Source organism: Bombina bombina, chromosome 2, assembly GCF_027579735.1.
Source record: "Bombina bombina isolate aBomBom1 chromosome 2, aBomBom1.pri, whole genome shotgun sequence".
Classification (NCBI taxonomy): Eukaryota; Metazoa; Chordata; class Amphibia; order Anura; family Bombinatoridae; genus Bombina; species Bombina bombina.
Window position 1 is genome coordinate 95,762,270 of NC_069500.1, and position 13,726 is coordinate 95,775,995.

The window sequence follows — 13,726 nt, forward strand, 5'->3', positions numbered from 1 at the left end:
TAAAATAAAGGGATCCTATTGGTCCAATGGGTCTCTCTTGCTTTAAGTAACCTTTCTTTGTCACCAGATCTTGTCAGTTTCCCATGTTAGTCATTTCATATCTTAAAGGGACATAAAACCCAACGTTTTTCTTTCATGGTTCAAATAGAGCAAACAATTTTAAAAAACTTTTCAATTTACTTCTATTATCAAATTTTGTTTGTTTTCTTGTTATATTTTGTTGAAAAGCAGGAAGGTAAGTTCAGGAGTGTGCATGTGTCTGCAGTACTATATGGCAGCAGTTTTGCAACAATGTTATACATTAGCCAGAGCACTAGATGGCAGCACTATTTCCTGTCTTGTAGTGCTTCAGACATGTGTACACCATCTACGTAGTTATCTCTTCAACAAAAATAACATGAGAACTAAGCAAATTTGATCATAGAAGTCAGTTGGAAACTTTTTTTAAATGTGGGTTTCATGTCCCTTTTAAAGTTAATTGTGGCTTCTCTTTATGAAGCCCCACAACATACATGGCCATACCCTGGGTTGTTACTCTCTGTGGTAATCACCATTTCTTTCCTAAGATACGTTGAGTCCACGGAATCAATTACTGGAATATCACTCCTGGCCAGCAGGTGGAGGCAAAGAGCACCACAGCAAAGCTGTTATGCCACTTCCCTTCCCACAATCCCCAGTCATTCTCTTTGCCTTCGGTGCAAGGAGGAGGTGATGTTTTGGTGTCTGAAGAAGATTTCACTTCAATCAAGATTTTATTATTTTGAAAGCCAGAGTAGGTTTGCTCTGACCTTTCCTCTCAAGATTGGGTCTAGCTGTACTCCACGTTAGTCTCTTCAGTAGGGCAGTGGTGGTCTTAAAGCAGTTAGGAACTTGTAAGGTGGCCCTTGCTGCGTTTTCCTAACATATTTGATGCCCATGGTATAGAAACCCAGAGTAGGCTTACTCTGTTTCTTTTTTTTCTACAGGTCTCTGTGAGGAGCGGCATCCTCTCATACCTAGTAAGTTGTCCTCCTGCCAGACTGCAGGTAAGTGCCTTTGTCTTCTGGGGATAGGAGACTCTGCACTTCATAAGATTCCGTTGCAGCTTATATGGGACAAATGTATCCTTTGTAAGATGTGACTGGAGACTGGGGTTATACCTTTTTATGTTTTAAAGTATAATCCTTTGTATTCATTGTGGGTTCTGCTAGCAAGCTGTAGTTTTTTAGCCTTAAACGGTTGTGGAAATTTCTTTCATATTCTGTTTTATGGTCTGAGAATGTATTTATTTAGACCGCTATGACCTCTAGGAAAGTTGGGCTGTATAGCGTCTGAATGCAACTATGTGTTACTTTGCTGTCACAGCTCAGGGGATGCTGCATGTAACGATGTGTCAAAAGACCGAATCTCCATGATCCTTGTGATCATTACTTACATATTTCGGCCGTCCGGGGGGGCGGGTCACGTGACCCATTTCTCCGCTTTTCTTTAGACCTGTGGTAGAAGTCAGCGGAGTGGCGTCCCCAATGATATGTTAATTTCATTCTCGATCACTGCACAGGTTGTGCTTCCAGGGCTGAGTTAGGCTGGGGAAGCGGAGTGAACGTTTTTAAAAATTGAGATTTTTTTTTATATGAATTGTCCTACTTCAGTTAAGCTGAGGTGTTTGAAAATGGTCTGCTTTTTCTAGCTTAGCGCTAGTATCGTTCTCAGAAGCCCTACCAGTACTTTATAGAAAGTACACAGCATATTTACATAGTTACATATGTAAATATTTGTATGTTTTAATAAAAAAAATCTTTTAATTTACTTCTGCATCAAGAACATCTGTCTCTTGTCTTTATTTGTTATAGCGCAAATGGTTGCCTGTATGTAATATGTGCTGTTTGTTTAGCTATAAATTTCTCATGCTGAGATAGGTATTAGATTTTGCCCTTTCTACAGGAAGGTCTGGAGTTTTGTCAGTCAGTTCTCTGAAGGGTCAGATTTCTGTGTTATCTTTTCTTGCTGCATAAGCGTCTGGTGGATGTGCAATCTTTTTGTCAGGCCTTGGTCAGAATCAGGCCTGTGTTTAAGTCTTTTGCTCCTCCTGGGAGCCTTAACTTTTGTTCTTAAAGTTTTGCAGCAGGCTCCGTTTGAGTCATTGCATTCCATAGATATTAAGTTGTTATCTTAGAAGGTTTTGTTTCTTATTGTTATCTCTTCTGCTTGGAGAGTGTCTGAACTCTCTGCTTTGCAGTGTGATTCGCCTTATCTTTCATGCCGATGAAGCGGTTCTTCGTACTAAGGTTCCTTTCTAAAGTGGTTTTGGCCAGAAATTTTAATCCGGAAATTGTTGTGCCTTCTCTGTCGTAGTTCTTCTTTTCTGAAGAACGTTTATTGCACAACTTGGTGGTTGTGCGTGCTTTAAAATTTTATTTACAGGCGACTAAGGATTTTCACCAGTCTTCTGCCCTGTCTGTTTGTTTCTCTGGGAAACATAAGGGTCAGGCAGCTTCTGCTATTTCTCTTTCTCTCTGGTTGAGAAGTATAATTGGTTTTGCTTATGAGACTGCTGGGCAGCTGTCTCCTGAGAGAATTACAGCTCATTCCACTAGGGCTGTCTTTTCTTCTTGGGTTTTCAAAAATGAAGCTTCTGTGGAACGGATTTGCAAGGCTGCAACTTGGTCTTCTCTGCATACCCTGTACAAATTTTACAAATTGGATTCTTTTGCCTCGGCTGAGGTTCTTTTGGAAGAAAGGTTCTTCAAGCAGTGGTGCCTTTTTAGGTTACCTGTCTTGTCCCTCCCTAATTATCAGTGTCCTCTAGCTTTGGATTGGTTCCCAACAGTAATTGATGATTCCGTGGACTCACCTTATCTTAGGAAAGAAAACAAAATGTATGCTTACCTGATAAATTAATTTCTTTCTGGATACGGTAAGTCTACGGCCCACCCATTATTTTAAGACGGTTATATTTAACGTTAACGTCTGGCACCTCTACACCTTGTATTATTTCCTTTTTCTCCACTTTCCTTCGTTCGAATGACTGGGGATTGTGGGATGGGAAGTGACATATAACAAATTTGCTGTGGTGCTCTTTGCCGCCTCCTGCTGGCCAGGAGTGGTATTCCAAACAGTAATTGATGATTCCGTGGACTCACCGTATAAAGAAAAAAAGAAAGTTATCGGGTAAGCATAAATTTTGTTTTCCAGCAACCTTGTTTCTTTCATGTAATTAGCAAGAGTCCATGAGCTAGTGACGTATTGGATATACATTCCTACCAGGAGGGGCAAAGTTTCCCAAACCTCAAAATGCCTATAAATACACCCCTCACCACACCCACAAATCAGTTTTACAAACTTTGCCTCCTATGGAGTTGGTGAAGTAAGTTTGTGCTAGATTCTACGTTGATATGTGCTCCGCAGCAGGTTGGAGCCCGGTTTTCCTCTCAGCGTGCAGTGAATGTCAGAGGGATGTGAGGAGAGTATTGCCTATTTGAATTCAATGATCTCCTTCTACGGGGTCTATTTCATAGGTTCTCTGTTATCGGTCGTAGAGATTCATCTCTTACCTCCCTTTTCAGATTGACGATATACTCTTATATATACCATTACCTCTACTGATTCTCGTTTCAGTACTGGTTTGGCTTTCCACTACTTGTAGATGAGTGTCCTGGGGTAAGTAAATCTTATTTTCTGTGACACTCTAAGCTATGGTTGGGCACTTTTTTTATAAAGTTCTAAATATATGTGTTCAAACATTTATTTGCCTTGACTCAGGATGTTCAACATTCCTTATTTCAGACAGTCAGTTTCATATTTGGGATAATGCATATGAATTAATCAATTTTTTTCTTACCTTAAAATTTGACTTTTTCCCTGTGGGCTATTAGGCTCGCGGGGGCTGAAAATGCTTCATTTTATTGCGTCATTCTTGGCGCGGACTTTTTTGACGCAAATTTTTTTTCTATTTCCGGCGTCATACGTGTCGCCGGAAGTTGCGTAATTTTTTGACTTTTTTTGCGCCAAGTGTCGCCGTTCCAGATGTGGCGTCATTTTTGGCGCCAAATAATGTGGGCGTCTTTTTTTTTGGCGCTAAAAAATATGGGCGTCACTATTGTCTCCACATTATTTAAGTCTCATTATTTATTGCTTCTGGTTGCTAGAAGCTTGTTCACTGGCATTTTTTCCCATTCCTGAAACTGTCATTTAAGGAATTTGATCAATTTTGTTTTATGTTTTTTCTATTACATATTGCAAGATGTCTCCATTTGTCCCTGAGTCAGAAGCCACTTCTGGAAAAATGCTTAACTGAGTTTCAGTTCTACCAAAGCTAAGTTCATTTATTTTAAATGTTATAAATGTTTATGTTTAGCTATGGTTTGTAATAAGTTATTATGATATACTTTTACATGCAGATTCCATTAGTATTTATGCTTTATACATTTCCATTCTTAAGTGCAAGAAATGTTTAGAAGATTTATAAGAAATATTTTTTCTGATTAAGGCTATGTCTGACTTCGTGCCTTCTAATACGATTTTTAGGTCTTTTTCACTTCTTTTTTAATTATTGAAGTTTCAAATGACCAACAACATACTGATTTATCCTTCTCTGATGATGTTTTTTTCTCTTTCAGAAATTCTCTTCATCAGATATTGACACTAACAAATCTACTTTTTTATATAATTTTTTTATTATTAAAGTACATTTGTTCTTTGTTGAAGAGGTGTTGATTATTTTGGATATTAAGGTAACTAGTTCTTTAAGACTAGCTGACACTATTTCTGCCTTTTTATTTCTTCTGTGATTTCAGAGGTTTTCTTTCCAATTCCCCATACTAGGGAATGGAATAGGCTGAGAATTTTCTTTTATTTTTAAACTATATTCTTTGTCAGCAGTTAAATTCAATTTGGAGGGTTCTCCAATTTATTGGAGCTATCTCTACTCCTACTAATTATGCTATTGTTTTTATAGCAAAATAGTATTTATTTTCCTTTATATAGTTGTATCTTATTTTTGGAAAATTATTTAGTTTCAGGTACTTTTCTTGGTCCTGTGATATTGCAATTGCTTCATTTTTTCTGTTTACTTTAAGATTAAGTATCAGATCATGATTTATTTTAGCATTTTGCAAGTCCTCTGTTTTGACTGGTCCTTTAAACTGGACTATCATGCTAATGATTTCATTTGTGTCTTCATTTTATTGAATATATTCGCAAATGAGGGTTAATCTTTATTATCTATTATTTTAGCTAGAAGAATTCTGTGGTTTTTAAAAAAAAAAAAAAAAGAAAATCCATATTTCTTTTGTTCTAAGATAATCAATTATAATTGGATTCAATTCTTAACTGTTACTATGGGCTTCAAGATTGAGTTCTACGACTAAAACTTTAAGCTTATACTAGTTTGGTTGTTCTTATTAAGGAACGAATCCTGAGTTCTTTCCCAAGTAACATGTTTTTAATTGGGGTTCGAAATTAGCTCCCTAATGTTGCGATGCACATGCCGTATTCCAGCTTGGCTGGTAAGGGGCAGGTTAAGACTTCTTTGAAATTTATTTGGTTCTATTTTGTCCAAATTTCTTTTATTTTATTCCAGTAAGGCTAACACTTACTTTCTTTCAGTGTGTTTCTGTCCTATATATTTTGGATACTGTTGAGGCATGGCTGGGTACCCATGGGGTTCAAGCGCTGCTCAGACCTGGAATCTTCTGGGTTTTTTATTCCAGTTCCTTTTCTAGGAACTCGGTTTTGGAGTTTTATTCAAACTATTTTGCCTTTTTGTGGTCATTGATAGCATTATTTGTTTTCTTTAGATACAATAAATGCGTATTCTTCATTTTTCTGTTTTCATTCAGATTATTTCCTGAGGATGCGGATTCTCATATGTTTCACTTGCTCTTCAGGACATAGTTAGAGGATCTTTTTTCAAAAGCTCTTGATTCCTCACGCAAGGGTCACCTTTTTTTTTTTTTTAGGTTTCCAGATGGTTTATGTCACTATCTTTGTCTCTATCAGACAAGGGACAATTTGTATTGGGTTCCGTCTGTCGGTACCTTTAGTCTCTATTATTTCCTTCAGTTGCTATATATGCATCAAAGTTTTAACAGCATTGGATTCAATTCCCTTTGCTCATTTTCAATGGAAAGATCTTTCCAGCTTTTTATGAGTGTTGTTTCTTCAAGAACATGGTTGGAGGATCAATTAACCAAAAAGTTTGTTGATTCCTCAGATAAGAGTAACCTTTTTTAGATTTCCGGATAGTTTCAGTGTCCATGACTCTGTCTCTGTTGGTCAGGAGACGTCTGAAATTGTTTTCAGTTTATCGAAACCTTCAGTCTCAATCATTCCCTTCGGTAGCCTTATGCATGGAAATTCTAGGTTCTTATGACTGCTGCATTGGACGTGTTCCCCTTTGCTCATTTTCACATGCGACCTCTTCAGCTCTGTATGCTGAACCAGTGGTGCCGGGATTATACAAAGATATCTCATTTAATATCTTTAAAACTGATTGTTCGACACCCTCTGACGTGGTACAGACCACCATCTTTTAGTTCAGGGGGCTTCTTTTTTTCTTCCAACCTGGACTGTGATCTCAACAGATGCAAGTCTGACAGGTTGGGGAGCTGTATGGGGGTTTCTGACAGCACAAGGGGTTTGGGAAATCTCAGGAGGTGAGATTACCAATCAATATTTTGGAACTCCGTGCAATTTTCAGAAGCTCTTCAGTCATGGCCTCTTCTAAAGAGAAAATCGTTCATTTGTTTTCAGACAGACAATGTCACAACTATGGCATATATCAATCATCAAGGAGGGACTCACAGTCCTCTTGCTATGAAATAAGTATCTCGAATACTGGTATGGGCGGAATCCAGCTCCTGTCTAATCTCTGCGGTTCATATCCCAGGTATTGACAATTGGAAAGCGGATTATCTCAGTCGCCAAATGTTACATCCGGGCGAGTGGTCTCTTCACCCAGAGGTGTTTCTTCAGATTGTTCAAATGTGGGGACTTCCAGAAATAGATCTGATGGCTTCTCATCTAAACAAGAAACTTCCCAGGTATCTGTCCAGATCCAGGGATCCTCAGACGGAAGCAGTGGATGCATTGTCACTTCCTTGGAAGTATCATCCTGCCTATATCTTTCCGCCTCTAGTTCTTCTTCCAAGAGTAATCTCCAAGATTCTGAAGGAATGCTCGTTTTTTCTGCTGGTGGCTCCAGCATGGTCTCACAGGTTTTGGTATACGGATCTTGTCCGCATGGCTTCTTGACAACCGCGGACTCTTCCGTTAAGACCAGACCTTCTGTCACAAGGTCCTTTTTTACCATCAGGATCTCAAATCCTTAAATTTAAAGGTATGGAGATTGAACGCTTGATTCTTAGTCAAAGAGGTTTCTCTGACTCTGTGATTAATACTATGTTACAGGCTCGTAGATCTGTATCTAGGAAGATATATTATCGAGTCTGGAAGACTTACATTTCTTGGTGTCTTTCTCATCATTTTTCCTGGCATTCTTTTAGAATTCCGAGAATTTTTCAGTTTCTTCAGGATGGTTTGGATAAAGGTTTGTCTGCAAGTTCCTTGAAAGGACAAATCTCTGCTCTTTCTGTTCTTTTTCACAGAAGGATTGCTATTCTTCCTGATATTCATTGTTTTGTACAAGCTTTGGTTCGTATAAAACCTGTCATTAAGTCAATTTCTCCTCCTTGGAGTTTGAATTTGGTTCTGGGGGCTCTTCAAGCTCTTCCGTTTGAACCTATGCATTCACTGGACATTAAATTACTTTCTTGGAAAGTTTTGTTTTCTTTTGGCCATCTCTTCTGCTAGAAGAGATTCTGAATTATCTGCTCTTTCTTGTGAATCTCCTTTTCTGATTTTCCATCAGGATAAGGCGGTGTTGCGAACTTCTTTTAAATGTTTACCTAAGGTTGTGAATTCGAACAACATTAGTAGAGAAATTGTGGTTCCTTCATTATGTCCTAATCCTAAGAATTCTAAGCAGAGATCATTGCATTCTTTGGATGTAGTTAGAGCTTTGAAATATTATGTTGAAGCTACTAAGAATTTCCGAAAGACTTCTAGTCTATTTGTTATCTTTTCCGGTTCTAGGAAAGGTCAGAAGGCCTCTGCCATTTCTTTGGCATCTTGGTTGAAATCTTTAATTCATCATGCTTATGTCGAGTCGGGTAAATCTCTGCCTCAAAGGATTACAGCTCATTCTACTAGGTCAGTTTCTACTTCCTGGGCGTTTAGGAATGAAGCTTCGATTGATCAGATTTGCAAAGCAGCAACTTGGTCTTCTTTGCATACTCCTTTATTAAATTCTACCATTTTGATGTGTATTCTTCTTCTGAAGCAGTTTTTGGTAGAAAAATACTTCAGGCAGCTGTTTCAGTTTGATTCTTCTGCTTATAATTTCAGTTTTCTTCATTATAAGATTTAAACTTTATTTTGGGTGTGGATTATTTTTCAGCGGAATTGGCTGTCTTTATTTTATCCCTCCCTCTCTAGTGACTCTTGCGTGGAAGATCCACATCTTGGGTAGTCATTATCCCATACGTCACTAGCTTATGGACTCTTGCTAATATGAAAAATGAATTTATCAGGTAAGTTCTTACATAAATTATGTTTTTCAGCTCAAGCTTGGACTTAAAGGGACATGAAACCCAATTTTTTGTCTTTTGTTATATAGAAAGAGTATGCAATTTTAAACAACTTTCTAATTTACTTCTATTTTCTAATTTGCTTCATTCTCTTGATATTTGCTGAAAAGCATATATAGATAGGCTCATTAGATGCTGATTGGTGACTGCATATAGATGCCTCGTGTGATTGACTCACCCATGTGCATTGCTATTTCTTCAACAAAGGATATATAAAAAATGAAGCAAATTAGATAATAGAAGTAAATTGGAATGTTGTTTAAATTGTATTCTCTACTTGAATTATGAAAGAAAATTTTGGGGTTTAGTGTCCCTTTAAATCATGGGAGCATAACCGAGGGAAGATTTTCCTGTTCACCCCTGCAATGAAATGCTTAAAGCTAAGACCAGGTTCTCTGTGTGTTTTTGATGTTTTCAATAATGAATTAGGTTTGCCAGATCAGTGAATATTTTCCCTCTTCTTGATTTAGGTAGGGTGTATCCTATATTTTAACTTTTTATGCCCAGGCTCATCTGACCTCCCAATTGCATTCTTATTCATTCCAAGCTTGTTTTCTCTAGATAGATGGACTCAGTCTGCCTTATATAAAGCTTTTATACACCATAACTTGCTGGTGATGGCGCTGTCAGACTATAGGGCTTGGTTACACAATCCCACGAAGCGCGTTCGGTATATAGACACCGCATCACACCTCATTTTCAGAGACAAGAGCAAGTGTCTCATTTATTTTTGAATGACGAGCAAAAATGCTGTTAATTAAGTGCAGTGCTTATTAAGCTATTTATTGAGCATTTTAATTGTTTATCTTTTTGTTTTGGTTGTTTTTTTAATCTAGTCATATTGGTTTTATGAAATATTTTACGGACTACACACAAGTGCTGAGTTTTCCATGCACACGTTTGCATTCAGATAAAACTTATACTCTGGAGGACTAAATATCTCAACAAGCCAGCTATAGTGTTTAGTTTTGCTTCAGACGCTACAAACAATAATACTTTTTTCAAGCTCATTCTATTTCAACTTGACTTTTAAAATATTTTATTTTCTCAGTGGCTATATATTTGCATATGGCATTTATTCCCATTGCATTAAGTGTTTTTTAATTTAGTTACATTTTGTATAGTTCTTTTATCTAAAGCATTAAGTGGTACAAAAGTTGTTCAATTACTGCTTTAAAAACCGTGCATAATGTAGGAATGATGCATTTCTAAGTACTCTAAAAATATTTAATGCTTTGCCTAAGCAATTCACTTTGCTGGCATCAAAATATATTTTCAAAATTTTTAAAAATATTTGTTAAAAGCCCAAAGTTGTAAGCATTTAACTTCTTCTTTTTTTTTTTTAAAGAACCACTAAATACAGTTGATTTGCATAATTAACAGGTGCATAATAAAAAGACAATGCAATAACACTTTCTCTGAATTTCAAATAAGCAGTAGATTTTTTTTTTCTGAAAAAATATTTTTCCCCCATTTGCTGGCCCCCTTTATCATGTGACAGACATCAGCCAATCAGAGACTAGTATACGTCTGCCCTGTGAGGTCAGTAGAAGTGTGTATATAAAAAGACTAAAATTTGATTATATAGATGCAAATTGGAAAGTCTCTTTAAACTGCATGCTCTATTGGAATCATGAAAGGTTCATTTACAGCATATTTCTTTGTTCTCAAACATAGAATGACGTTTATAAAGAATGTAAATAATTAATGGTAGACAACTATACTTTATTTGTTTATATGTATTCCTGATGGCATGTAGGACATTTTGGATGTTTATAGGTTCTTAGTTTTAAAAAGCTATCTATTCCACAGGTGTCCTTTTGTAATACTGTTTAGTTATGTATTACCAGTGGAAGTACAGGTACAGATCCCCAAATCCGGAATTCCAGAATTATTTCGAAATCGAGACTTTTTCATTCATATTTTGTTAAAAATAAAATTATTAAAACTTACCATTTTTCCCTGTCAGTAAGTCACAATCTTCTCTGCCTGTGTTTTTTTTGTTCCTAAATACAAATGCTAGTAGATATTTATTTTAAACAATAACTATTACCTTTCTGATTACATTACTGTACTATCTTTCTGATGGTACTACGTATACAAAGGTGTTACAAATGAGATAAAACTAGCTTTAGGTTGAATGTATAATCTGTATTATAGCATTTAAGTATTGTCTAAAGGACATAAGATATTGTTGTTTTACGCTTGGTCTCATCCACTTTCTCCAGATTGTCTCATTTTGCAGATCCAGGGATATAAATATTCCAATATCCAAACCTTTTTCAGTCCCAAGCAGTTTGGATAAAGGGTTTTCTACTTGTGCTTGAATAGTTCAATAGTATAACAAGAATTAAAAATGCCACTTTAATCACTTTAAAGGGACAGTCTACTCCAGAATTTTTATTATTTAAAAAGATAGATAATCCTTTAATTACCCATTCCCCAATTTTGCACAGCCAACACGGTTATATTAACACACTTTTTACCTCTGTAATTACCTTGTATCTAAGCCTCTGCAGACTGCCCCCTTATTTCAGTTCTTTTGACAGACATGCAGTTTAGCCAATCAGTGCTGACTCCACGGGAGTGATCAAAATGTTATCTATATGGCACATATGAACTAGCGCTGTCTAGCACAATTGTCAAAATGCACTGAGATAAGAGGCGACCTTCAGGGCTTAGAAATTAGCATATGAGCCTACCTAGGTTTTGCTTTTAACAAAGAATACCAAGAGAACAAAGTAAGTTGGAAAGTTGTTAAAACTGCATGCCCTATCTGAATTATGAAAGTTTATTTTTGACTAAACTTTCCCTTTAAGGATACCAGCAGATGTTGGAATGGACCACATACCATATTGAAGATCATTGTATCCAAGGCTTATAGAAAGTTTTCAGTTTTCCATGGTCGGCTTCATTTAATTAATTCACAGCAAAAGCTGACATTTTTTAGACAATAAAACTATGGTTTGGATACTATGGGCCCCAAAGGCCAGACAGGCAGACACCTCCTGTCTGTCTGGCGTTGTGACTAGTGAACTGCAATATGTTGCCTGCATTTATTATTGCACAAGTTGCTGCTTGTGCAACGCCATCCCCTGATTGTACTCGGCCGTCAGTCAAGTCCAGGGGAATTGAAAAACGCCAGTTTAGATTGGGTAGTAGGCTAAGAAGCAGCAATCTGATGGAGCCCTATGAGTAGTCACAAACTGTGATTATCTAAATAATGCACTTAAAGCAATTAGGGGATTTTAAATACTTGATGGCAGTTTAGTAATTTACAAATATTAAAATCTCATTTTATTACGGCACAAATCCAAATAAATTTGGTCCAAATCCGTAATTCTTTTTTTTTTTTCAGTGATTGGAGAAAAAGAGAGAGCCAGTGGAACCGTAAATATCCGCACAAGAGATAACAAGGTGCATGGTGAGCGCACAGTTGCAGAAACAATTGAAAGACTGCTTCAGCTCAAGCAATCACGCTCCAAACATTCCGAGGAAGAATTTTAAACCAATTTTCTTTTTTTTCTTTTCTTTCATAGCATCTTAGCAGGGGATACAAAGTATCAGGGGAATTTTTTCTAGCCAGTACTTTTACAGGAGAAAAAACAAACAGCTTTGATTAAAATACTAGCAATTGAGCCAAAAAACAAAGGTTTTTAAATTAATTCTATGACAGTACATTGTCCAGAACTGATAGGAAATGTTATTCTTAGGAAACCACATTTAGCATTGAAAAGATTACCATACAATTTGTGTTGAATTCATAGTAACATTATTTTTTGTGTAGACTGTTTCTTCATGATTGTTCTATTGATGATATTTTCAATGTTCATGCAAATGATTTTACAACCAAATGCTTCCCACCAGAATTGAGTCTACTTTAATCAAAACAAAGTGCAGCAGAAGAACAACCTTTGTTGCCTGTTACATTGACTAGAACAAATATGACAAGACTCTTAAAAATGTGTAAATGTTATTGATAAATATTGAATATTCCTACATGTGTTGTCTGTGTAATGTTTAAACACTATTGCTTACAACAAAAATTTTACAGAATCTGATTTTACTACTGTTGTTGAATTAGTTGTTTTCAGCTTCAGACCACTTTTTATTGTATTTATTATTAGGGGTAGACCGATATATCGGAGCGGACGATTATTAGGGCCAATATTTGTAATTTCTGAAATAATCGGTATCAGACAAACTTACCGATATGGAGCAAATCAAAAGAAATTTAGCTCTGTGTACTTCAGGCAAACTTTGTAGTTTTAAGTGACACAAATCATCTATAGCACATATAAGCTGGACATATCATAGTATTTTATAATAAAAGGCACTGATAAGAGTCCAAGGACTAGGTGTTCCTGGGAGCTAAGTACCTTCCCCCAATAGCAGACCTGTAGATGGACTTGCATAAACAAACATATATGATTTGTGAAATGGAAAATGTGGTCTTTAAGTGGCACTTAAAGCTACATAGTTTCCCTGAAGTACACAGAGCTAAATTATTTTTGATTTGCTCATAGGGGTCAGCAATACATAAAATCAATCTGCTTGCTAATTTCTGTCACAAATAGAACATTATTTGTTGCATTCTGATACATTTTACACATTTGCAAAACAATTCACTAAAGCTGCTATAATTTACTTTTTTTTTTAATTTTTAAATATTTTATTTTCCCCTTTCATGGGCATAGAAGAAAACATTAAAAAAATGATAAAATTAAAGTAACAGCACTACTTCTATACGATCAGGATGAATTTAACCTATTATCTCAGGGGTGCACAAGTAAGGTATCCCCTACATACCCAAAAATACAAATAATACAAAATACTCAGCACACCAAATAGATTCAATGAAATATAGTAATTTTTAATTATACCATATATGCAAATATGGGAATAATGTGAAAGGTACTCAACTCATCCTCATTCAGACTTGCATACATCACATACACACTACAAACAAACGCACCACACTTATTTCGCTTATGCGTCCTCTCCAAACTATTCACAGTTCAAAGCAGATACTTTGTAATCCACATAGAGTGAAACAATAAACGTAACTTGATTGAAGTTTGTTACAAAGTCCAGTCCCC

At 36.3% G+C, this 13,726-nt stretch overlaps 1 protein-coding gene across 2 annotated transcripts in view; it reads left to right on the forward strand.

The window, feature by feature from the left end:
• TARS1 (threonyl-tRNA synthetase 1) overlaps positions 1-12,626 on the forward strand; it is a 137,398-nt gene extending 124,772 nt beyond the window's left edge. For both annotated transcript variants that reach the window (XM_053701184.1, XM_053701183.1), the window contains exon 19: positions 11,986-12,626. In XM_053701184.1, coding sequence (XP_053557159.1) covers positions 11,986-12,134 — 149 coding nt within the window. In that variant the 3' untranslated portion in view covers positions 12,135-12,626. The remainder of the gene's footprint in view (positions 1-11,985) is intronic.
• Positions 12,627-13,726: the final 1,100 nt, after the last annotated feature.